General features: G+C 46.5%; 1 protein-coding gene across 2 annotated transcripts; it reads left to right on the top strand.

The window, feature by feature from the left end:
• Window positions 1-320: 320 nt before the first annotated feature.
• On the top strand, window positions 321-24,936 carry TGM5 (transglutaminase 5). Of its 2 annotated transcripts, XM_037154944.2 has the most exons (13): window positions 321-330; window positions 5,325-5,504; window positions 5,598-5,843; window positions 7,491-7,609; window positions 9,828-9,956; window positions 10,540-10,717; window positions 18,505-18,640; window positions 19,109-19,212; window positions 19,325-19,564; window positions 22,067-22,432; window positions 22,899-23,059; window positions 24,461-24,594; window positions 24,783-24,936. In XM_037154944.2, the coding sequence occupies exons 1-13, from the start codon at window positions 321-323 to the stop codon at window positions 24,934-24,936; spliced, it is 2,157 nt and encodes a 718-aa protein (XP_037010839.2). The 2 variants fall into 2 exon arrangements, with proteins under 2 accessions (XP_037010839.2, XP_037010840.2); XM_037154945.2 differs by lacking the exon at window positions 5,598-5,843.
• Window positions 24,937-25,305: the final 369 nt, after the last annotated feature.

The raw sequence follows: 25,305 nt of genomic DNA, 5'->3' as shown, positions 1-25,305 counted from the left end.
ACAGCACAGCACCTGCCAGAGAATAACCCATTGCCCAAGAGCTAGCAAAGGCCCACATAGCACAAGGCCCTGATAGATCATTGGCCATGACACTTTGTCTTAGCCAGGGAACACTGCCAAGAAAAACCTGAGGGCAAGTGAGAAAACCAGTTGGGATCTGCCCAGTAAGCAAGCGGCTGTGTAACAGCCAGCCCCACCTTCAGTGTCTTGTGGAGTGTTGGGGATGGAAGGGGAAGCAGACACTCCAGGACCAGTTTCCTGAAGCTCCAGGCCATCGTGCTATTATGTGGAGAGCAGCTGGGGCACCGGAGGCAGCCACCATGGCACAAGGTAGGGCAGGCCCAAGGGGATGCTGGAGGTCAGGGACAAGGAAGGTGAGAGACTGTAGCAAGACGAGAGACTCTATAAAGTCAAGAGAGGGTGGATTCAGAGGGAGAAAGGAGTAAATAAAAAAACAGAGACAGAAGGAGTAGAAACTCCAGGAACCCTAAAATTCATCAGTAGTAGCCTGAGAATCAGGAGACAGGTAGATGGCAGCAGGTAAACACAGCCAAACAGCTGCATGCCAACATGCTTGCTTCCAAGGCCTGGTGGGTTGGGGCAGGGCCAGGAATTAGGGGGTTGGGTTTTCTGCCCTTTTCTACTAGCTGACCCTTCAACATTGAGCAAGTCACTTCTCTAGCGCCCAGCCTCCATGCCTGAAAAATGAGGGGGTTGGATCAGACAATCTTGAAGTTGTCTTCCATCTCCGGAAGTCTCCGAATCTTCATCTTTTCTTTTTCTCCTGTTTCAGAAGGTCTCTTTCTCATCTTAGCTAATTTCCCATCCCTACCCCTCTATCTGTATCAACTCCCTCTCTCTTGAGAGAGTGGTTATAAAGAACAAATGGTTATTTGAAATCATAAGAATAAACTAAAAGCTCTACAAATGTACATAACAGCCTTACCTTCCTTGTTTTGTGTTAAATTTTTATAATTTTTAATTGCACAAAAACTATATCAATACATAGTTGGAGCAAAATAAAGCAATAATTACATTTCCTTACACCCTACCCCCAGATGGATCTCCAGAGAAACTGCTGTTACTAGTCTTTTGTTTATATATATATGCTCAATATAATACATAGTATTTAGCACGTGCAACTTCTTTTTTTTGTAATATTTTTCTATAACTTGATTTTTTTCACTCATCAGTATGCCCTGGAATTCCATGCCACAGGGTCCCCACAGATTTTCAATCTTTTTACATTGCATAGTATTGTATATTATGGGTATAAGTAACTTATTTATTCAGTCCCCTATTGATGGCTATTCACGCTGTTTGCCATTTTTCAGTTATACAAGAGATGTTACACTGCACAGTCCTCTCTCTGCCTCTTTGTGCTTGTGTGAGAGTCTCTCTCCAGGACGGATACTGACAATTATTTTTAAAGTTCTTCCTATAATTTTCTTTCTATTGTATTGATCATTTCACCCCATTCTTCCCGCACATCAAGAAGAACAAACACGCCCAGGGTTAAATGTACCTCCTGGTTGAATATCTGGCATCTTAGCCGAAGATACTAACTAGGCCCAGGATGTATCCAGAGGATGAGCTCTGGCCCTGGTGCTTGCTGTCAGGCAGCTCCTACCCCTCTTGACCCTGTTGTGTAGTTTGGATCATGTGTGTGGCCCGAATTGGGGCCAGTTAGCATGCTCTGTCTAGTCAGTTGATCTCCAGAAGGAATAAGCATCTTTTCCACAACCAGCAGAAAGCCAATTGCTTTCCTGACTGGCAGTGGGTTGTATGTCCTTTCTGAACATGAACGAAGGCCAGCAATGGGTGGCAGCTGTTGAGTAATGGAAAGAGTACAGGACTTGGGCCTGTAATCTTAGGTTTCACCTTGAGCAAGACATTTAATTTGCCTAAACCTTGGTTTTCTCATGCCTCCACTGTTGTGTGGAGGATTCAGTAAGATAACTGTCCTAGAATAGTGCGTGTCACATAGTAAACAGGCCCACAATAACCTGTTTATTGAATCTGAAATTTGAAATAAGGACAGGGTGGTTATGCCAAAGATAGAGAACTTTGTTCAACCTAGCAAGCATTCTTTAATACTAACCATGTGCTGACCAGTATGCTTGTATTTCTTTGATAAGAAGTCCATACTTGTGCCCTGGCTGGTATAGCTCAATGGATTGACTGCTGGCCTGCGAACCAAACAGTCACCAGTTTAATTCTTAATCAGGGTACATGCCTGGGTTGCAGGCCAGGTCCCCAGTAGGGGGCACATGAGAGGCAACCACACATTGATGTTCCTCTCTCTCTCCCTTCCTTCTCCTTTCTCTAAAAATAAATAAGTAAAGTCTTAAAAAAAAAACAAAAAAAGAAAAAGAAATCCATACTTGTTAGCAGTCATGCCCCATTTTCCCTTCCTCCCAGCACCTGCTAAACCATAATCTACTTTCTGTCTTTATGAATTTGCCTCGGTGGCACATTTCATACAAATTGAATCATATCACTTATAGCCATTTTTGCCTGGCTTCTTCACTCTGCACAATGTTTTCAGCTTTCATCCATATTACAGTACACAAGGTCTGTCCATCCTTGCGTATCCCAGGATACAAAAAAAGTATCCATCCATTTATTATGCAAAATACACATTTACTGAAGAAGCTATTAAATACAAGAAACATTCTACATAGAACAATGACACCGCAGTCACCTGCAAAAGAGGCACCTTGGAACCATACACAGTTCTCCCAATTGCCATCAGCTGCCCTGTCATGTTTTCCTGAATTTCACTGATGGTCTGAAATCTCTTCCCTCTCAAAGGTGATTTTAGTTTGGGAAAAGCCAGAAGTTGCAGGGCACCAAATCTGGGCTGTAGGTGTGCTAAGTCACCTGGGTGATTTGATCTTTCACCAAAAAACTGCATGAGACATGATGCATAAGTGAACGTGTTGTCGTGATGAAGCTGCCAATCAACAGTTGCTCATTGCTGTGGCCTTCTCAATCACCTGAATACTTTCTGTGGAGGAATGTTCAAGCTTAACACAAAATTTGATGCAGATGTGTTGCTCTACTCACTCAGTCATTTTGAATGCGATGGCTGCACAGTGCACATGCTCACTCAGTGGTGCCTACTGCCCCCACTGACCAGTACAGTGAAGTCATCATCATTCATGCATGAGCATTCCAGTCCAGTCTCCTTGGCTGCCAGGTTACATCAGTGTCATGCAAGCCATTCTTGTTGTATTAACAATGGCCGGACTTTTTCTGGACAGACCTCCTATTCAGCCTTCCTCTTTTTGGTTGAATAATATTCCATTGTATGGATATATAATATTTAATTAATTCATTTATCAGTTGATGGACATTTTTGTTGTTTTTAGTTTTTGGCTGTTATAAACAATGATGCTATCAACATTCATGTACAGATTTTGTGCGAACATATGTTTTCAATATCTTGGATATAGGAGTAGAATTTCTAGGAGTAGAATTGCTGGGTCATATGGTAACTCCATGCTTAACATTTTGAGGCTCTGCTAAACTCTTTCCAAAGTGGCTGCACCATTTTATAATCTCACCAGCAACGCATGAGGGTTTCAGTTTCTCTACATCGTCACCAACACTTGTTACCGTCTCTCTTTCTTGTTATAGCCGTCTAGTGAGACCTCCAGTATAATGTTGAATAGGCAGGGTGAGAGTGGACATCCTATCTTGTTCTTTATCTTCGGGGGAGAGCAGCTAGTCTTTCACTATTAAGTATAGTGTTAGCGGTGTGTCTCTCATAAATACCCTTTACCAGGTTGAGGAAGTCTCTTCTGTTATTAGTTCACTGAGTATTTTTATTATGAAAGAATGTTAGATTTTTGTCAAATGCTTTGGTTCACGTTTCTTAAAATTTAAATACAGATGAGACAAAAGAGCTAGGTGTCCGTCCCCATAGGTTTAATCTAGTGGTGGAGAGACAGACAAAAAAGTAACTACAAAAATATCTGAACATCGCATGCTGAGCCTAAAACAAGTGGTCTCTCAGTAAGTTTGTTGATGTAAATGAACAAATGAGCATGTTACCTTGTCAGTTAAGCAGTTAAGGTTCCCTAGAAGTGATGTGGTCGTATATTACAGATCAGTCAAATAAGGGAGGAAGGGTGGGCCAACTGGGACGGGATTCATAAAGAAGGTGGGTCTCAAACTGTTGCTGGAGGGCAGGTGAAATTCGGTTCCGTAGTTAAGGAGCACTCTGAGCTGTGGCTACAGCAGGATCAAAATACCTGGCAGGCAAGGCCACCGCTTTCTTGAAGACAGACTGGATGCAGAGGAGGACCTGTGCTGAGAGTGGTGAGAAGTGCGAGTGTGAGTGTAAGTGAAGGCCATGTATGAAGGGTCATGAGTGTCAGGTTGAGGGGTGTGCCTTTTGTATGGTGGGCTGGAGGGTCTCTCGGAGCTTTCAAAGCAAGAGAATGGGGTGACCAAATTGTCTTGGAGAAGTTAATCTGGTGATGTGTTAAGGGGCAGGTGGTATGGAGAGACAGGAAGTGGGAAACCTGACGGAGGCTGTTACAGTCATCAGGAGTGAGTATGAGTGAGCCAACTGTGACTTTAAATGTGATCTCAGGTGCCTGGGGACCATGATAGGACCATGGTCAAGCACAGAGAAGTCAGACACAGATCCCTTTGGAGGGAGGTACCCTTGGAGGACAGTGAGGTCAGTCTGTGTCTCTGCAGGAGGGCCTTTCTTTGACTGCCCTCAGCATCACGGCTCCCAAAGCATTAGGCACATGGCATCAGTGGTGGTCAGAGAGCCAGCAAATTGCTAAAAGTGCAGCAACTAACTGAGGGACAGTTAACCCCGGAGCAGCTAACCCAGGGACTTTCTCCCAGACCTGGATGCTGGTACAGGGGAAAGTGAAACTCAACTTGTGTTCAAGAAAGTGGATGCTGGCATGAACATGGGGACATACTAGGCCAAATGGAACAACCAAACTTGGCCAGTGCTCCAGAAGCAGTTGGACAGAGAGAGAAAACCATGCACCTCCAGGAAGGTGAAAGGGAGGAAGGAATAAAGGGTTAGAGACGCAGGGAAGGAAGGGAGGAAAAAGAGTAAAAAAGAAGCACTTGTATGCACGGAGCCTCACCTAATCCTTATATTAACCCTGTAAGGCTGGTATTATGGATTCTATTTTATTTACTTGGAGACTGAGGATCAGAGAGGTTAAGCTTATTTCTCAAGTTTGCACAGCTAGTAAGTGGTGAACAAGATTGAACCATGCTCCCTAACCCTGCTCTTTCATCTGCCCCCTGGCTGCTCCTGGTTGCCCCTGGTTGCCCCATTGCAGGGCTGGAGCTGTCTGTCACAGACTTCCGGAGCACCTGGAACAATGTGCAGCACCACACAGAGGAGATCAGCTCTGACTACCTCATTGTTCGCCGGGGCCAGGCATTCAACATCATCCTGTACTTCAGGAACCGGGGCTTCCAGCCAGGCCTGGACAACATCATCTTTGTGGCAGACACTGGTGAGGACCCTGCTGGCACACAGGGGTATGTAGGTATTGGTGGGGGGATTGTTCTCTGGTTATTGGAGGGCCTAATCTGTGCTTCCCTTCCAGGACCACTGCCAGACTTGGCCAAAGGGACTCGGGCTGTGTTCAGCCTGGCAGGTCATCAGAGTCCCAGCCCCTGGATGGCCTCACTGGAGACCAACAGGGCCACGTCCCTGGAGGTGAGCCTGTGTGCCCCTCCCACAGCAGCTGTGGGTCGGTACCTTTTGAAGGTTCACATTGACTCCTTTGAAGGGTCTGTCACGGCCTACCAGCTCGGGGAATTCACTCTGCTCTTCAATCCCTGGTGCTCAGGTAAAGCAGGGTGGCTGTGTGTGTGTGTGTGTGTGTGTGTGTGTGTGTGTGTGTGTGTGGTGGGGTCCCTTTGTCAATGCCGCAGAAAGCCAGGATCAAGGATTTCTAGACCCCGGCTCCCTGGGAACCTGCAAACCTCCCCAGTCCCATGTACTCAATATCCACTCCCAACCAGCAAAAGCAGGGCAGTGAGAACTTGCTGTTTATTTACTTAGAGTTTTAAAATTATGAACCAAGTCATCTTTATTTAAAAGGAAAACTATTACAACTAAGTTTGACCACTGTCAGAATTTATCCTTTTTAAGTTAACTTGAGTTTTTCATTGCAAAATGAAGGACAAAACAAAAAAGAAGAAAGTAGAGGTGAAAAGTCAAACCTTATCCCAATCTCCAAATCTGGTTAGCGTTATCTTGTGTGGCCTTATAAAAATGTTCTATGCTTAATCAAATACGTATTTATTGAATATATGTATATGTGTGTGGGATTATACAATACAAACCATAAGTGGGATTAACACAAAGAATGCTCTTTTCTGTCCATTGAAAAATTCAACTCTGAACATATTTTCCTATCAATACATTCTTCTCAACAGCTATAATTACCCCACCATTTGGATACATCAAATGTCTTTAACTGGTTCTTTCTTTATGAACATTTGGACTGTTTTTATTTTTTGTCTGAGACAAACAAAGCTACAGGGAATGTCCCAGCACCCCCTGTCCCACAATCCCTGTTCTCTAATCTACCTGGAGATAGTTACCTAGATCTACTGCACTTTATGGGCAGAATGAAGGACAAGCCAGGAGAGAAGAGTAGGAAGAGGGCAGGAAGAGTTAAGAGTAAAGAATGGCTCTAGTGGGATTTGGGGCAAAGGCTAAATTCAACGAATTCTGATTTAGACGGTGTTCCTCTTCCTTCCTCCCTCTCATTTTACCTTCACCACCAACCTTATATCAAGGGGCCTGCTGAGTTGTGCCAGAACCCAGAACACTGGCTAGGTTCTAATATCTCTAAACACCTCCCACTGCCCTATTGGCCCTGACACACACACACACACACACACACACACACACACACACACACACACACACACACACACCCCTACCTCCTGATCTTCAAGACTGTGGGTTTCAGACTGTACTGCGGGCCCCCTGAGATGTGGAGAAAAAAACTTATATTGGTGAGTTCTTCTCTTTTATATCTCATACCCTACAAAAGAAATAATGAGGTCAATGCCAGACCATAAATTCTGGTTGGCTCTTTTCTAAGCAGGATTGAATATGGCAGAAGGAGCACAGGGGATGGAGTCATTGTGTTCATGTTTCACCCTGTACTTATGTGTAATTTGGGCAAGTTATTTAACATTCTGAGCCTCTTTTCTCAATCTTAAAATGGGGCTAGGATGTAAATGTGCTTCGCAAACCAAGAAATTCAACCAAAAATAAATTTTTCCTCCTCTGCCTCATGCTGACACTGTGCTTGTTGCCAGTGTTGAGGAGTGGTAGAGAGTAGGTCTCATTGTCCCTCTTGGTGTCTGTCACCCAGTGCCCTCCTTGGAGCTCAGTTTCCAAGCCTTCTGGGGAGGGCAATGGGGCAGGAAGACCACAATGACCTTTCTGCTTTGTGTTCTCCCATTTTGATTCCTAGAGGATGCTGTCTACTTGGAGAGTGAGCCCCAGAGGCAGGAATATGTCATGAATGATTATGGCTTCATCTACCAGGGGAACAAGAACTGGATCCGCCCCTGCCCCTGGAACTATGGACAAGCGAGTCTCAGCCCCACTCTTGGCCCATCCAAGGAAGAGGGGAGCAGGAGTGGGGGTGGGAGGGTGCCCCTCATGCAAGGTTCATCTAGAACTGCTGACAACTGGGAACTAAGCGGTACTAGGAAGATGTGAGATGTGACTCCAGGGAGCTAGAGCAGCAGCCATAGAGAGTTGGGAAGTGTTCTTTCTGATCATGTCTGATTTGGGCAACATGGTTAGAAAAGGAAGGGTTGCTAAAAGCACCCTCCCAGGAACTCCACTGAGTTTGAGGGTGAGAATGAAGGGACAACAGTGACATTGGCCATAATTCTGCCTGTTTTTTCATTTGTTAACTGTGTTTCCAGGGTCTGTTCCTCTATATTTTGTTTTCCACACATACTTGAAAACGTGTGATTTTATTTGTAAAAATAGCATCATATTAATCTCAACGCTCTACGCCTCCTGTCTTGCTAAGGCATACCTATAAAGCTCAGCCTACAACAGATGCTCCACAAAGCCCAGAACCAGAAAGAGGGTTCTTGAGGCTGAACCCCAGCACCGAAACTCTGTCAGAAGAAGACCAGCCCTGCCACCCAGAGGGGTGTTGCCTGGGAAATCCTGGGAGTGCTTGTGGAGCCTTGTTTTGGTTTAATATGGCTTCCTATCCTGGACTCATTTAGCATATGTGACCTGAGGTGCAGCCTAGGCCCCCCAGGTGGGTCTGGTCAAGATGAGACATAACAGCCTACACCGGCCCCAAATGACATGCCAAATCCCTCACTCAGCATGGTCACATGGTGCAGAGAGTCCCTGCACAGGAGTCCTGTCATCTGTCAGAAACGGAAGTGAACAGTTGCTGCTTTCTGAGCGCTAGGTCCTCCCCATCTCTCTCTCATTCAGTGAATGCCTGCTCAGTGCCAGGCAGGACTCTAGGTGCTAGAGATATAAAACTGAAAAATTACTGTCCCTGAGCCCACAGTGAAGTGCAGGCTCAGTCAATAAGCAGGTCAGTGTGATATGTAGCATGATATGCAGCATGATATGTAAAGATTGCTGGACAGGCACAGGGTGTTCTGAGAGCCCAGAGGAAGAGCACTTGGTTGGCCATGGGGCTGTCAGGGAAGCTTTCTGGAAGTGAAGATGCTTGAACTAGGTTAACCAAAAGAAGGCAGGTGGCAGGAAGTATCCCAGGCAGAGGGAAGGGGGAACAAAAACACCAAGGTGAGAAAAGGTTTGGCTTACTGCTGGGGTTACAAGGAATCTGGCATTGCTTGAAGGAGAGGGCACTGAGAAGTAGAAGAAGGCCGGATGGATCAGGGAGGGTCTTATCTGTCTTGTAGAGGAGGTCCGAGCTCTGATTCTGTTGTAGGCCACAGGGACCTTTGAACATTTTAGAGCAGGAGAATGAACTGATGAAACTGTGCCTGCGGAAAGGGGATTAGAGAACCTCCTGGTCCTGTTTCTTGCCCAGTGGTACATGGAAATCAATGCATTCACTGACTCTCATTCAACAAAGATGCTCGGAGTCCCTACTATGTGCTCAGCACTGTGCCAGATCTGAGGTGTAGATTTCCCAGAAAAACTGAAGAGAGACATAGCATACACTTAGGCAGGGAAGACAGACCTTGGCTACATCATTATAAATGAGCTTCTTGAGTAGAAATGTAGCCAGGGCTCTGAAGCTAAACTAAGACTTGGCTCAGGGGAAGGCCTCAGAAACAGTGGCATTCACACCAGGTCTGAAGGGCAAGAAGTCAGCCTGCCTTGGGCGGCAAGTTCTCATAACTCACATGCTGTTATTCAGACCACAGTCCCACTGAGTCACAGGTGCCACGACCTTAGCAGTAACTGCCAGTGACAATCTGGATCAGCAGGTGCGGGTAGAAGATGAGGCAATGTGGTTTCAGCAAGAACATCCCATGAGATCCAAGAGTGTGGAAATTGAGGAGAGAAGAGAAAGAGTCAGACACATCAGCCAGTCAGACACGTTAGGAAAAACTCCAGGGGTTTGACTTGCAGGGCATACAAACTGGGTGAGTTCTGACCCCCGAGCTTTGAGAACCTGTGCCTTCCCAGGAGGCAGCTCATGGTTGTGCTACTGGACACAGTTACCTTCCAAATGGGTTTGTTTCCACAAACATACTCCACTGGAGAGTTAGGAGGAGTGGCTCATGTATTTCTTTCCATATGTGCATGTGCCAAGCATGGGTGCCTTGCCCCTCTGCATCTTTCCTTGCAGTTTGAAGAGAATATCATAGACATCTGCCTGAAGTTGTTAGACAAGAGCCTGAACTTCCAGACTGACCCAGACATAGACTGTGCCCTTCGAGGAAGTCCTGTCTACATCAGCAGAGTGGTGTGTGCCATGGTGAGTCTGGGTCTAGATTTGCCCACCCAGGGCATGTCTAGAGAGGGAGGAAGCTGCACCACTCACAGTTGCCCTTCCCAATGTTCGGTAATGGGAGAATGAAGAGTTAAGCAGCACAGGCCCTCTTTCAAAGCCATTTTGGATAAGACTGATGAAAGAATATGGCTAACAGGTTTTCTCAACTGAACTCTGAAATAGCTGGGTGTGGGCCATCATGTCTATTCATTCCAAATTGCATGTTTTAGGAAAGCCTGAGTGTAGCTCTCATTTGCAAAATGGCATTAATGTTTCTAAGTTTCCTTTGCTCTGAAGTACTTTTAAAAGCTACCAGAGCCAAGCTCTAGCTTTGCAGGGGATGGGGGGGAGAGGGGTAAGAAAGTGCACAGAAACAGAACAATAAACTAATGAACAGTGGGGCACAAATCAGAATAGCCAGCTTCACATCCCAACCCCTTCCCCAGCTTGTCTAGAGGTTCCCAGGTAAAGTGAGACTAATGCCCCCTCTGTATCTCAAGCCCATAGACCTTACATCTTGTGGAGGAAAAGGATGCTTCTAATTCTTCTACATGTGGCTTCTCTTCAGATCAATAGCAACGATGACAATGGGGTGCTTAATGGAAAATGGAGTGAGAATTACTCAGATGGCACCAACCCTGCGGAGTGGACAGGCAGCGTGGCCATCCTGAAGCAGTGGCACGCCACAGGTTGCCAACCAGTGCGCTACGGGCAGTGCTGGGTCTTTGCAGCTGTCATGTGCACAGGTAGGGAGTCAGTGGGTCCCTGTGAAAGTATCAGAAATTGCAATGGCTCATGTACAAGCTCTCCAAATAATTTTTGTCCCCCTCACACAATTCTCATCAAGAGACATTTGGAAGGAAGCCCTTCCCGGCAAAAATGCCTCATCACTAACCTCAGGCTTCATATATCTGGGTTTATTTCAGAGGATGGTTTTGAGGTAGGAAGCACACACTTCTCAGAACCTGGTGCCCTTCCCTTTTTCTGAGCATGGGCAACCTAACAGAATATTCCTAAAAACCTGGCTGGAAATTGTCCAGTGCAAGATAGGAATGAGATGAGAGGCCAAGAAATTAAAAAACTTACAAATTGATGAGCACGGAGCATGGTCTTAATGAAGACATTCCTATGAGAGCAAAATGTGCATCTCTAACAGTGGTATGGGCCATGGGGCCAGAGCAAGATGGCAGGCAAAGTACAGTGACATTGAATTTGGAGTTGTCACAAGTTCAGAGGGCCTCGAGGCCTGGCTCAGGCCAGGGAATTAGGGGGGTGAGGGAAATGGTAGATCAACTGTTCAGGTAGGGAGTAGATGCAATATTACTAGAAGAAAATCTAAAAAACAGGTACATAGAAAAGAAGGCAAGTGGGATTTGTTTTCATGTGGCAAGAGGAGCAAGCAGAGGAAGTGGGCAGTGAATTTTGAGGAAACGGACACCAGGAAATGAGTCACACAGTGCAGGTAGCAGGAGGGGCATCTTCTGCCTCACTCAGGGTGAAACTCCTGCTCCTGGCCCTCACCCTCACCCTGCCCACCATGCCTATGCCAGCTCTCAGCCTCTTGGCATGCACATCCATGTACCTGACTTGGGTCACAGTCAGAACATTATTTTTGTTACCTGGGGAGAGATGTCTCCAGCGCAATCCAAAGAGGCCAGATCTGCCTTCAGCTTGGTTTTATTGAGGACTGAGGCCTTTTGTGTAGAGATTCCCTATAAGATAAAGCCTGACTGTGCAGACTGTGTGCATGTGTGGTCTGGGCCTACCTTCAGGATCTTGGAGGAAGCCTAGAGAGCCCTGAGCTGCCCAGCAAAAGCCAGGGCTCTGTCCAGGGACACAAGGAGGTTTCTGTCAACACCCACAGAGGGTGACTTCACTTGGGTTGGTGAGAGGAGATCCCGAGCTATTCCTCCCCTGCAGCGGCACAACCTCATCTTGAATTGTATGCTTGGATTGCTCAAGGGATCCCTGAGGGTTTTTTTAATTTGTTTATTTGTTTTTAATAGTTCATTTTTATTGTATTTTTTTCATTACCATTTATACCCCCTATACCCTCTCCCAACTGCACCTCCCACCCTTTATAATTAGCATACTCTTGTCCAGGTCTTTGAGCTGTTTTTCTTTTTGGTTTCATCCCTCCACCCACAACCCTCCCCATCCCCAGCTGTCAGAAACTGGTAATTTGACAGCTTTGATACCCAGAGTCATAGACATTTGGATAAACCAAAATATTTGAATGACCCAGGGAGGAGGCACAAAACTGAGAGGCAGAGAATGGATTGATCTTGTTTGTGCATGATAGAGAGGGAGTCTTCCTCTGCATGGAAAAACCCCGGAGTCTCATGGGCCAGGTGTATGTGCGTGTAAATGGAAAGGGCGAGGGGTTTAGGTGTGGTTGTCTGGAACCAAGTAAAGACAGAGGTGGAGCCAGTGAACAGAGATTATGCAACAGGGCAGACCAATTAAAATGTTTATGAGAATAATGGCCGTCTAGTGACCTAGGAAGCAAAGGGTTGGGCAAAGTAGATCAAATGTGGGCTGCAGTGGTTCCAACTGCACTTTAGTCACCACCAGTCTTCCCCAAAAGGGCTACCATGTCATACATTAATGAATTTATCAGTTTAAAAACTCATTCATTCATCCAGCAATATTTATTGCATCCTTATTGTATGCTAGGCACTTCAAATACTGTATTTTTAGGACTATAAGACACACTGGAACATAAGACGCACCTAGGTTTTAGAGGAGGAAAATAGAAAAAAATTTTTGAAGCAAAAAATGTGGTAACATTTTTTGTGACCCTGCTCCACCGCTACCCCCTGTCCCACAACAAGCCAGGGAAGCTACATTCATACTATAAGACTCACCCCCCCTTTCCTCCCAAATTTGGGGGATGCATCTTATAGTCTAAAAAACACAGTACTTTTAGATGCAAAAACAGGTAAGACCTGGTCTCTATCCCAATAAAAGTAAGGGATTATCACGTTTCTTAACCTGATTCAGCTGCCAAAGCATTATTATTTCACAGCCATAATAGCTGATGCTTATTGAAGACTTCTTTTGTGCCAGGAACTGAGCTAAAACTTTGACAGCTTAGAGTAATGGTGAGATATGTGGGCTCTGGAGGTAGACTGCTTGGGTTCAAATGCCAGCACCACCATTAGCTGACTGAGTAATCTTGGGCAAGTCACTTAACATGTGCCTCAGTTTTCTCAGACAGGTGACGGAGAAAGTAATAGTACCTACCTCACAGGGCTATTGAAAGGATTGCATGAGTTCATTACATGGAGAATTCTTCAACTAGAGCATGGCTACGGTGAGTGTTCAGAATTAGCTAGGATGGCCTCATATGGTCCTCCAAATGACCTTATGAAGTAGGTTCTACCATCAACCTCAATTTTGCAGATAAGGAAATTGAGTGGTAGAGCTAAGCTCATGTCCAGGCCTGGCGTGCTCTAACCACCAGGCCATGCGCTACACGGACATTCCTAGCAGCGGTCATTTATCCAGCACCCCTGTGCCTCAGGCATATACTGAGCACTTTCACTCTTTCTAATCCCCCCAACCACCTGCAAAGTAGCTATCGCTACCATCACTTTACAGGGGAAAAAACTGAGGCCTAATAGGGACTCTTGTCTGACTCAGAAGTACATTCCCCCCCAGCAGCTCCATCTCCCAGCATTTCCTTTCTAAATGTGAACATACTGACTTCAAGTTCCTAAAGAAAATCACAGGAACAAGACTTTGGATGCATCAAGGATAACATTATATTTGGGTGGCTTGTTTTCTTGATATCCGTTTAGCTGTCTGTTACTCTCAGAGGTTCAGAGAAATCCATGGGCCACCCTTCCTATGCTCAGGGCCAGGTGCCTGCAGCTCTCAGTCACTAGGTCTTTCCTGTTCTGGCCATCCACTCCCTGTGACAAGGCCAGGCTCCTCAGCCCTTGGCTGAGGTCTGTGGAGCAGCCTGGAAGCCTTGCAATGTGACAAAGGAACAGAGGGGACAATGATGTTCTATTGCCTGAAGATTCTCCCAAAAGCCACCCGCTGCATGATTCTATATATGTGAAATGCCCAGAATAGGCCAATTCACAGACAGAGCATATTAGTGATTGCTTGGGGCTGGGGGAGGGGAGGGAGGAAAGTGGCTGCTGGTAGGCATGGTTTCTTTTTGAAGCAATGAAGTGCTCTGGGATTAGATAGTGGGATCTGTGGTACAATCTATGAATATACTACCAACCACTGAACTGTATGCTCTAAAAGGGTGAATTTTATGGTATGTGAATTATTCAACAGTTTTTTAAAAATCCAGGCATCTTGGAAACGTGCCTGGGCTTGGTAGGCTCCTGCCCACACGTGCGTGGGGTAGAGGGGTGGGGGCAGAAGTGAGGGGCTGAGAATCAGAAGACTTGAAAGTGTGACTGTGAGCAGGTCTATGTGGCATCATCCCCTCCTCTGTGAAGTAGGGCCCTGGGCCCTGAGCCACAGTGGGAAGTGGTGTGAAAACGAGGAGGCTGAGTGCTTAGGGTTGGACCCTCCTCTCTTCACCCAAAACTAATCTAAGATTTCTTCTCACTATAAAGCACCTTATGGTCTTCATTTCAATACAATAACTCTTCCTCATTGTTTTTACCGAGCCCTTTCCTCTCAAAGAAGGAATGTCAGCCAAGGCCCTGGTGTGGTTTTTTTTTGCCTCAGCCTTTGGTTTAAACACAAATCTACCATTATTCTCCATGGATTTATGGGGTGTCAAGAATAGTATAAAATGTTCACTCACAGGGTTGTGGGTTAATATATGGCAAGCACTTAGGAAAATGCCCGGCAGATGTTTAGTTTTGTATAAGCATAAGCTATTATAATTAGTCTCATAGTGTTTTCATCTCTGCCTCTTAGGCTCCAAAGGTCTGGTGGGCTCTTGTTTAAAAGGCATTTCTAGCCATCCCCCAAACTCCAGTTCCCTATATTCTCTGCCACTTTTTTAGTTTATTTCTTTCTTTTGTTCCTTGGTGAGTTTAGGATTAAATTAATCATATTCCTTGTGTCATAGATTTATCATAATAGGTCTGCTTCAGGCCCCTCATTTTAAAAAATATAATTAATTGATTTCTCCCATTTATTTTATAACCCACTTCCATCACCTGCCCCCAGGACAGGGAAATATTTTGATGCATTTAATACATAGTATTGTATTTGAAAGTATGCTCATGAAAAGTATATTATTATCTTTGTGTAATACTTTGTCCAGAATGTTTTTTGTCTTACAGATTGTATTTTTCACCTTTATTTTTAAAAGATTTTATTTATTTACTTTTAGAGAGATGGCAAGGGAGGAAGAGGGTAGGGGGGAACAACTGCTTCCTGCACATCCCCAACTGGGAACCTGGCCCGCATCCCAGGCATATTGGGAATCGAAACAGCGACCTTTTGGTTTACAGGCTGGGGCTCAACCCACTAAGCCACACCAGCCAGGGCATATTTCCCACCTTTAAAAGTTCCACTTGGCCTTTTCTTTATCTTCCATTTTTCTTACTATATTCGTGTTTTCCTTTACTTTCTCTTGAGCATATTTACAGTATTTAAACTAGCTGTTTGAAAGTCCTTGTCAGCTCATTCCATTATCTGTTATTTCTGGATCTAGTTCTATTGATTGAATTTTTTTATTATGATATTTTCCTGCTTCTTTACATGACTGTAATTTTTTAAATAGGCTTTATTTTTTAGAGCAGTTTTAGGTTTCATTGTCATCCCAGACAAGAGAAAATAGTTCAAATATGACTTTGAGATAACATATCTGAAAAACCAAGCCATCTTGTCATGGAGAACAATTAAAGGCATGGGAGAAGGAGCCGGAAGTGGTACTTTTACCATTTGGAAGCTTAATACAACCAGGGAGAAATTAAAGGATGTTTAAAAAGTATCACATTTAAATGCGATAACTTTGCATCCACTGGCTGGAGCTTTGACTCTATTTTTTAGTGTGAGCCATGGAAGTGTGGTAGCAAAGTTAACCAAATGAATTTTAATAAATAAATAAATTACACGCTAACTTTCTACTAATTTCTCTTATAAAATTGGAGCTACCTTTTTCCATGGGGAGTCAGGGGAAGGGGTAGAGGGGAAGAACTGCTGAGAGGCCTTCGTGGCCCATTCTGAAAAAAACTTCATGGTTTAACGTACCATTAGGGCAGTGTCCGCCGCCAGTCAGAAGAAAGCCGCCCCCCTGGGGGGCAGGAATGTCTTCCCTTTGTGTGTTCTCTGCAACTAACTCACTGCCTGGTTCACAACAAGAGCCTGATACTTGTCACTGAATAAGTGCTCAACGGCTGAGTGGAGAGACATAGTAATTCGTGCAGGGAGCGTGGTGTCGTGTAATATACCTTGGGAACTCTTCAGTTCTTTTCTGACTCTGAGATCTTGTCTGCCTTTGTCCAAGTATCACAGTGTGAGTGTGTATGCTTCTGGGTGCATACACACAAACACAACCCCAGTGGGTTTCTCTCTTGCAAGGGACTCAGCTCCCACAAAATTATCGGTGAGAGAGTCACCCAAGTCTCATGCCAAACTGGGAATTCTCAGGAGTAATAGTCTGCAGAAACCTTGTTTGCAGGTTAAAGACAGCACACTTCCAACATGACTGAGCATCTGCTCTGTGCCCGTCTAGCCACAGAGAACAGGAGTCGACACCAGTACTGACATTTCAAGTGGCTGTTCATGAACTCATCCTCAGGGTGAGAACAGAGGCTTGCTTTCTGCTCTCCCTACCCACCTCTCCGTGGCACGTTCTCTTATTACAATAAGTGTTACCCACCCGTCTGACTGTAATCTTAGCATAAGTCCTGGCCCATGCAATGTTCCCGAGTCTCTTGAATGCTCTTGCATCACTCCTGTCTCACATTCCTTCAGTGACAGCACTTCTAACCTTCACCCTCCCTGCTGAGACTGTCCTGTGTCACCTCCACCTACAACTCGCTTGTCAGCTCTGCTCACTCCCTGCCCTGGTTCCTTGGCCCTGTGCAGACCTGTCACTCCAAGGAGAACTCCAGGTTCCCCTTCTGGCTTTCCTCCTCCCTGTCCTGGGCGGGCTACATCCCGGGGTGTGTCCCCTCGCCTGGGAGGGGCTTTGTGCTGAAATATAAGAAGGAGCTCAAACTAAAATCTATAAGCAATTAAATGTTTAATATAAACAAGTATTTAAACTAAATATTATGAACACTTTTAAAAATGACAATAGTATCTATGAAGATCTCTTAGAAATATCTATTATTTTACTCAGTCATTTTTACCTGCTGGAATATGTCCCAAGGGAGGAAAAAAATATTGCTCTAAAAAGATGTTTATCTCAGCATTATTTACAACAGAGAAAAAAATGGAAACCAACATAATATGTAAAAATAACCACCAGTAGAAATCTTGGCAAATATGTGATAACACAGGAAAATGCTTGATATGTGAGATGATGTGAAAATACTAGAAGGCTGAAATGCGTGCACAATTCTGGAGGGTGGCGGCAGGACTGAGTACTAGCGGAGCAGTAGAACCAGGATCTGAGGGGCAGCTTTGCTACTTCCTCGCTGTGTGGCTTTTTGGTCAGGGCAAGTGAACTTTTCTTAGCATCTAATTCTTCATGTGTGAATAATAACAGCAGCTTCTGTGTAGAGTTGTCCTGAACATAATGTATATAAAACAACACCATGCCTACTGGTAGACATTATAGTATGATTATGGCTATGGTTGAATCGGGTGGGCTGTCACTGTTAGACTTAAGAAGCCAAGGATCCCCGGGGCATTTGGTGGTAGGATGGGCTGGGGGATGCCACTGTTCTCAAAGAGTGCAGAGTGGGAGAAATACGGCAGAGGACAAAGAAAAGTAATTGGCTGGCAAAGGGAAGAGCTGCTTCTACAGGAATCAAGACAACGTTCTATTCTACCTCTTGCCCAGATTTTCTCCAGCAAGTACAGACTCACTTTTCTAGGCTCCTGATACACAGTTTCCTTCCTTTCCTGGCTGAATTAGTGGTGTTTTCCTCGAGAAGCTGCCAATATGATCCAGTCATAGAAAAGGGGGAGTCCAAACCCCAGGACTCTTTGCCTAAGGATCTGATGTCCTCAGCCAACAATCCTTACCACAGGAAGGGAAATCTTCCAGCTATTTGGTTTGGAGATGGAAATTTATGGTCAGGAGAAAAGTGAGACCGAGTCAGGCCACTAAGTCTTGCCAAAGAAGGCATACCTGTCCTGTCCTGCTGGCCCAGGCAGGGGGACCCATGACATGCTAGACTTTCTGTTGGCCCTGGCGGTGCTTGCCGAGCAACCTTCAGTCTTTGTGCGGAGTGTCCTCTGTGAGCACCAGGAAGAGGAGCTCAGGAGGGTGGGGAAGAAAGTTGGCAGTGTCACCAACCCAGTGCCCTAGATAGCTCCTGCCTGGTCCTCGGGTTGCCAAATGAATGATTTCCCTGGGCTCAGGGCCCTAACTCTAGAAATCCATAGTTCTTCTGCATCCACAACCCCAAAAGATTTTCTGCCTTCTTTGCAGTGATGAGGTGCCTGGGGATCCCCACCCGCGTAATCACCAACTTCGACTCTGGTCACTACACAGACGGAAACCTGATCATAGATGAGTATTATGACAGCACGGGCAGGATTCTGGAGAATAAGAAGGACACTGTCTGGTAAGAGATAACTCCTCAGTATCTTTGTAGGGCAAACCCCAGGAGTGTGCCCATGAACCTGATGCCCTCTCATACTCCCTGCCCCCACTCTTACCAGCCCCAGGGCTTGGTATCCCCAAGCCAAGGACACAAAGATCATAACTAGCTTCTGAATCAGCAGGACACACAGGAAAGGGCCACAGGAACCTTTCTGAGAGAGAGTGAGGGTTCTCAACTTCAGTTGGCTCTGGAAGCCTTCGTTCTCTCTTCACAAATACAAGAAAGCCTTTTGCAGGCAACTCAAAGCTCACCAGAAGAAGAGCTGTCACGACTCACCCACAGAGGTTGGAAGGCCTTGGGGTCCTAAGTCTGTCCTTCTATCTGGCAGTTCATCTGCTTGTTGTCACCTACCTCCCTCCAGAAGGAACATAAGCACTACAAACTCTCCCTTAGCTTATTTGACACTGACTCCCCTGGCTTCTCCCTCAGGAACTTCCATGTCTGGAATGAGTGCTGGATGGCCCGAAAGGACCTCCCTCCTGGATATGCAGGCTGGCAGGTGCTGGATGCCACTCCTCAGGAGACCAGCAATGGTGAGGCTCTCCAGAAGAAAGGCAGAACCCACTCCCACAGAAACCGCCCCTGCTTCTGCCTGTCCCCACTGCAATGGCCCTGGCCCATTATGGCTCTTCTGTTCTCCTTCAGGCCTATACTGCTGCGGCCCTGCCTCGGTCAGAGCCATCAAAGAGGGGGATGTGGATCTGAGCTACGACACGGCCTTTGTCTTTTCCATGGTGAATGCCGACTGTGTGTCCTGGCTCATCCATGAAGGGAAGGAGCAGAGACTTCACCGGGACACAAATTCTGTTGGCAATTTTATCAGCACCAAGAGCATCCGCAGTGATGAGCGGGATGATGTCACAGAGAACTACAAGTACGAAGAAGGTATGACTAAGTCAGCCCCCCTCAATGCCTAAATCCTTTGTGCACCTTCCCCCTACCCCAGGGAACCTCCCAGCTGGCTGGGACAGGCCTCTGAAGATCAGAGGGTGTCTGTGGGGCAGGACCCAGTCCACTGTCTCCTCAGCCCTTCTGTGTCAAGTTCCCAGCTGAGGTGTCCCCACTACCTCACTTCCTCATGCCCACCATCCCCCACCTTCCTCAAGCCAGTGAGCACCCTCCACGGATGTCCATGTTGACTAGAGGGTCATGGACAGGTGGCTCACCAACAGTATAAGAATTCCTCATCCCTGTCTTCCTCAAAATTTGGCCTCTCACTGAAGATGGCAGGGATTTAGTAAATTGTTTCTTATTAATTAAATTAATTGTATTTAACTTACTGCATTTTATCGAGTGTTTGGAGGACAGGCCAGACCACCGGCCCCCACCGAGGCTAACACAAGGCCATATGTTCACTCTCGCGCCCACCCCCTGCAGAGGATGGCTTGGAGAGGTGGGAGGCCTGGCAAGTTTCTTAACTGAGCCAGAGGGGCAAAGGGGCAGCTAAGTTAGTCAGCTGTGGACTAATTCCTGAAAATTGAGGAAGACCACCAGGTTTGATCACCAGGGAGCCAAACAAATATATCCAGTCCATGAGGGCCAGAAGCAGGGTGAGGGGCAAGATCTGAGCAGAGGCTGGTCAGGAATGTGTGGGAGTTGGGGAGGCAGGCATCTGAGCAAACTGCTCGGAATCCTGGCAAGTGGGTGTCTGTGCTTTGCCTATGTGGGCCTTTAGGACCAACATAGAGAAGCGCCAGAAGCCAAGCCCAGAAAGGGGTTACCCAGCAAGAGACAAGCACTGAACACAGCCCAGAGGTACCGCCCATGCTCCCCATTCCCATCCACTCTGGAGTTATCTTGGTTTGGGTGCCCAGAAACAGATCCTGAGGCAAGAATTCAAGTACAAGTGATTTATCGTTGAGGCAATCCAGGAACTCCTGGAAGTAAGGAGAGTAAGCAAGTGAGATGGGGAAGGGGACGAAGCTATGCAGGCTGCCTCATCAAGCCCATTAACACTGTGGGCAGCTGGAGCCCACTCAGTCCTGCTAGGGAGCTCTGCCAGTGGGGTTGCCAGGGAAAGTATAGGATGAATAGTGCTTTAGTTTAACCATGCCCTCAATTATTTGTTGTTCATCTGAAATTCAGATGGAATGGCCCTGTATTTTTATTTGCTAATTTGGTCATCCTATCAAGGATTCAGTGTAAAGTATAGAAAAATACCCTAGATTTATCCCACCCAAGAGGCAAGGGGCTATTATTTATCTTACCAACTCCTGTTGGTCAGGGGTTGAGGGCTGCTCCTGGGGGGTGTAAATTCCCTAGAACTTTTGCCCTACCCCATGCAAGGACAGAGTGCACTCCGACGGCTGAGGAAGCCTCAGGCAAAGAGTAGTAGCAGATGCTAGAATTTGAAACTCGGGCACGTGGGCACTGAAATGGCTAATGCCAAGGTGATGTGGGTGGGACATGGATTGCAACTGCTACAAGGTCCATGGGGTTCCCCTGTGAACTTGGAGGGTCTGGAGCTATATCCCTGAGTGTGATGCTGAGCCAGCCAGTATTCTGTCTCCTCCCACCCAGCCTGACAAGATCTGAGGTTGGAGCAGACCACAGATGAGCTAAATCTGATCCACACCTCCTTGGGTCCTTGAAGCCGTGTCTCAAGCTCCTCTTCTGCCTGAAACAGAGCTTAGAACAATCCTCAGAGCAAGGGGACAAAAGTGGCCTCTGCCTGGAGAGGTTGTGGGAATGCACTAGAGGGGTGGAACCAGGCCCTGGAGACACTAAGTGCTCAGTGAAGGCAGCTGCTGGGATAATTAGGATAACACGTTCAGTACTCCTGCAATTCCTGGCCAAGGTGCCTTCCTAGGACTAAGGTTGGGTTGCTCTGGAAACTCAGCTTGACTGAATTTCTTCTTTTTTCCCCCACTGGCTTCTCAGTCTCTTGATTTCTAGGAATTAGCCTACACCTGACTGATAATTTGGTGCTGGAACAGGAAATTACATCATGTTCTGTTGTCTTTAAAAGTCTCATTCTCCACATTTGTGGGCCTTTGTGTTTCCCATGGGGAAGGCACAATAGTCTTTTCGTCATGAGCACAATTTTTTTTTAATTGGGCAGATTTGGTTTCCACCTGGACTCTGACCCTTGCAAGTTGTGTGACTTGGGCAACTGACCTTAATTCTCTGAGCTCTGTCTTCCATGTCTGTATCTAGAATAATAATAATACATCCTTCTCATGATTGATGTGTGGATGAAAGGAGTGATGTACTCAGCGGAGCCTGACACTCAGGAAGCACCTGATGAATTGTAGGGAGTGTTTGTTGTTGGGAATGAGGATTTTAACAACCCTGCAGTGTTGGTGGGACTGTTGGGAAAGATGTTCAGCCATGGCTTAGCCCCTGGGTCAGCCTGGCCCACAGCTGGTGCTGTCTCTGCCCTCCCAGGGTCCCCCCAGGAGAGGCAAGTGTTTCTGAAGGCTCTTCAGAAGCTGAAGACCGGAGGGTCCCAAGGCCACTACCAAGCAGACTCACAGCCTTCCAGACCCATGCCCCTCAGCCAGGACAGTCCTCGGAGCCTGAATAGGCCTCCCCTTCGGCCAAGTGATGTTATCGAAGTCTCCCTGAAATTCCAGCTGCTTGACCTGCCCAACATGGGCCAGGACATAAGGTTTGTCCTGCTGGCTGTCAACATGTCGCTCCAGTTCAAGGACCTCAAGGTGAACCTGAGTGCTCAGTCCCTGCTGCATGATGGGAGCCCCCTGCCCCCATTCTGGCAGGACATCGCCTTCATCAAGCTCTTTCCTGAAGAAGGTACGGGCTCTGGGTACAGGCGTGGGGAATGCTGTGCACACACAGTGGGGTCAAGCCAGCCAACAAGCATTGTGGGGCAGACCCCTGTGACAGCTTCTTCCTGGTGTCCCCTCCAGCACAGATTCCTCTTCTTCCCCCAACTCCCTCCCTCTGCCTCTTGTCTCCTCATCTTCCTCCTACCCTTCTTTCACTACCCCAAGGAAAGTAGCCTGGCTTAGTGGGGGAAACCTGAGCGTTGGAGACATCTAAATTTTGGTTAGAGTCTCAGCTCACCCATTCATCAGTAGAACAATGCTGGGCGAGCTGTTTCACTTCTCAGTCTCTTCATCTGAACACCTGGTACCCACTTACTTCACTGGGGCTCCATACATGCGGAATTCCTCCTCTCTGTAAAAGGGTCCCCATATCCACCAGGCCCAGCTGATCGCCCCAGCAGTCTCACTTCATCCTTGTGTTCTCTCCCTAGCAAAGACCCATCCCTGCCAAATCCCCTATTCCCAGTACAGCCAGTACCTGTCAACAGACAAGCTGATTCGCATCAGTGCCCTGGGAGAAGAGAAGAGCTGTCCCGAGAAGATCCTGGTGGACAAGATCATCACCTTAGTGTATCCCACCATCGTGATTAATGTAGGCAAGAGCCCTGCAGGTGGCTTGGGGACTCCTTGGATAAGCTGCAGGGGTGGAGCCCTCTGAAAGGCTTCCCAGCAGAGCAGCCCCTCCTTCTCTCTGCTTCTTCTGGTGCTCCCAGGCACCTCCCACCTGGATCAGGAGGTCTATCTGAAAACACTGGGTGATGTTTCCATCCTCTTGCGCCATTAGATGCCTTATGGGTGCAATTTAAGCAGCAGCCATGGGGAGGTCCTTCTCTTGTGCCACCTCCCATGTTGGCCTTCCCCAAGGTCAACATGAGCTCAAATTGGAGGGACCTGAGAAGGGGGAGGACAGTGTCTGACTGTGCGTCCTTGGACAAACCCCTGGGTCGCTGCTTCTTGAACTGTCAATTGAGAGTATTAGACTAGATGGCTTCTGAGGACACCTCCAGCACTGACATTCTGTAGGTCCCTTCCTTCCAGTGCTGCCTCCCCAAGGCCAAGCAGTCTCCTGAAGCCTGTCACAAGAGCCCATGGTGCCCCCTGCTGGCATGCACTGGGCAAGCCCAGCCCCTGGAGTCTGTTTTAAGGAGGGTTTCCAAAAGTGCCTCTAGATTTGCTGAGGCTACTTCCTTATCTCTTCAGCCCTGAATAAACTCTACACATGAAAGAAAAGAGCCAATTATGATAAGAGAGAGGGAAGAGATGAGGTGGAATTGCAATAAGAACAAAACAACAAAAACTGCCAAAGAATATTCTATCTACTCAAATTATGCATGAGCATTCTTTGGAAGATCTTAATTACTTTACACTTGGAGATAATCCTTGGAACAGAGGAAACATCACTGGAGACTCCCAACTTATTAGATATTTCTGTACCCAAAATTGAGTGATGTAAAATACTTTACAAACATTCATACATGTATAAATGAAGCAAAAGTATCACATAACAATACCTTGTGTGATGTACACTGATACTTTCTTCTCCTCTATTTTATTTTTTAAATATTAATGACAACCCATTAAGTTGTTGTTGTTTTTTTTTAATCCTCACCCAAGGACATGCTTATTGACTTTGGAGAGTGGGAGAAGGGAGGGGGAGAGAGAGGGAGAGCAACATCGATGTGAGAGAGAAACATCAAACAGTTGCCTCTCTATGTGCCTGGACTGGGGACTGAACCTGCAACCTAGACATGTACCCTGACCAGAAATGAGACCTGTGACATTTAGGTCTAGAGGGCAATGCTCCAACCAACTGAGCCATGCTGGCCAGGGCCCATTAAGTTGGTTTTAACCCATAGTTGGAAAAACAAAGGCCACAGAAGTCCAGTTCTTCAGGAAACAGATCTAGGGAACAGTGCTCTCCATGAGAGTTTGGCGAATTGAAGAATAAGACTAATTCTCTACTCCTTCCTCTCCTTTGGATTTCTCTGTTTAGGTCTTAGGAGCAGCCATTGTGAACCAGCCACTCGCCATCCAGGTGATATTTTCAAATCCTCTCTCAGAGCCAGTTGCAGACTGTGTGCTGACTGTGGAAGGAAGTGGTTTCTTCAAGAAACAGCAGAGAATCTTGTGAGTGCTGGGAGTAATCAGCCTTCTCTTCTGCCTTATCCCACAGTCAGTGCTGTCCTTTCTGGACATGGGCTCAGAGGCCAGGCTCTCAGAACACTGGGAAAGGGGAGACCAGCTTGCTAAGTGGAAAAGGGCTTCCGGGTGATTATAATGCCTAGTTTTCTAACATTGTCCTTTCTCTGCTGCAGGATTGGAGTCCTTAAACCCCAACACAGAGCCAGCATCACTCTAAAGACTGTCCCCTTCAAGAGTGGCCAAAGGCAGATCCAAGCTAATCTGAGGAGCAACAAGTTTAAGGATATCAAGGGTTATAAGAATGTCTATGTTGAATTGACATTATAAATTCTAGGACAAGGAGATGAATGTGTAGATTTTGAGCTCAAGGAAAAGGAGCAAGTTCAAATGCAAGCTGTGCCATTCCCCACCACAACAGAGGCTCTGTAGGGCTCTACACATCAGAGGCTGATGTGAGGAGCAGAAGAGATGCCAGTGATGGATAGTCCCCTGTGCCATTTGCACAGCTCCCTAGGATTCTGTTCAGGCCCCAGGGGTTTTATGGTGTTCCACCCAGAACTGTGAGATGGCACAAAGGGCTAATGACACACTGGTTAGATTTGGCCATGACTAACTGCCCAGATGTCAAGAAAAGGAGACTGTCTGAGCAGCTCACTGTCATTTTGTCATTGCAATGGCTAATTTCCTTGTGCCAAT

Source organism: Artibeus jamaicensis, unplaced genomic scaffold (genome assembly GCF_021234435.1).
Source record: "Artibeus jamaicensis isolate MK-2021 breed Jamaican fruit bat unplaced genomic scaffold, CSHL_Jam_final contig_1132, whole genome shotgun sequence".
In the NCBI taxonomy this organism is placed as follows: Eukaryota; Metazoa; Chordata; class Mammalia; order Chiroptera; family Phyllostomidae; genus Artibeus; species Artibeus jamaicensis.
Note: the sequence above shows the minus strand (reverse complement) of the source record. Positions and strands in the feature narration are given on the sequence as shown.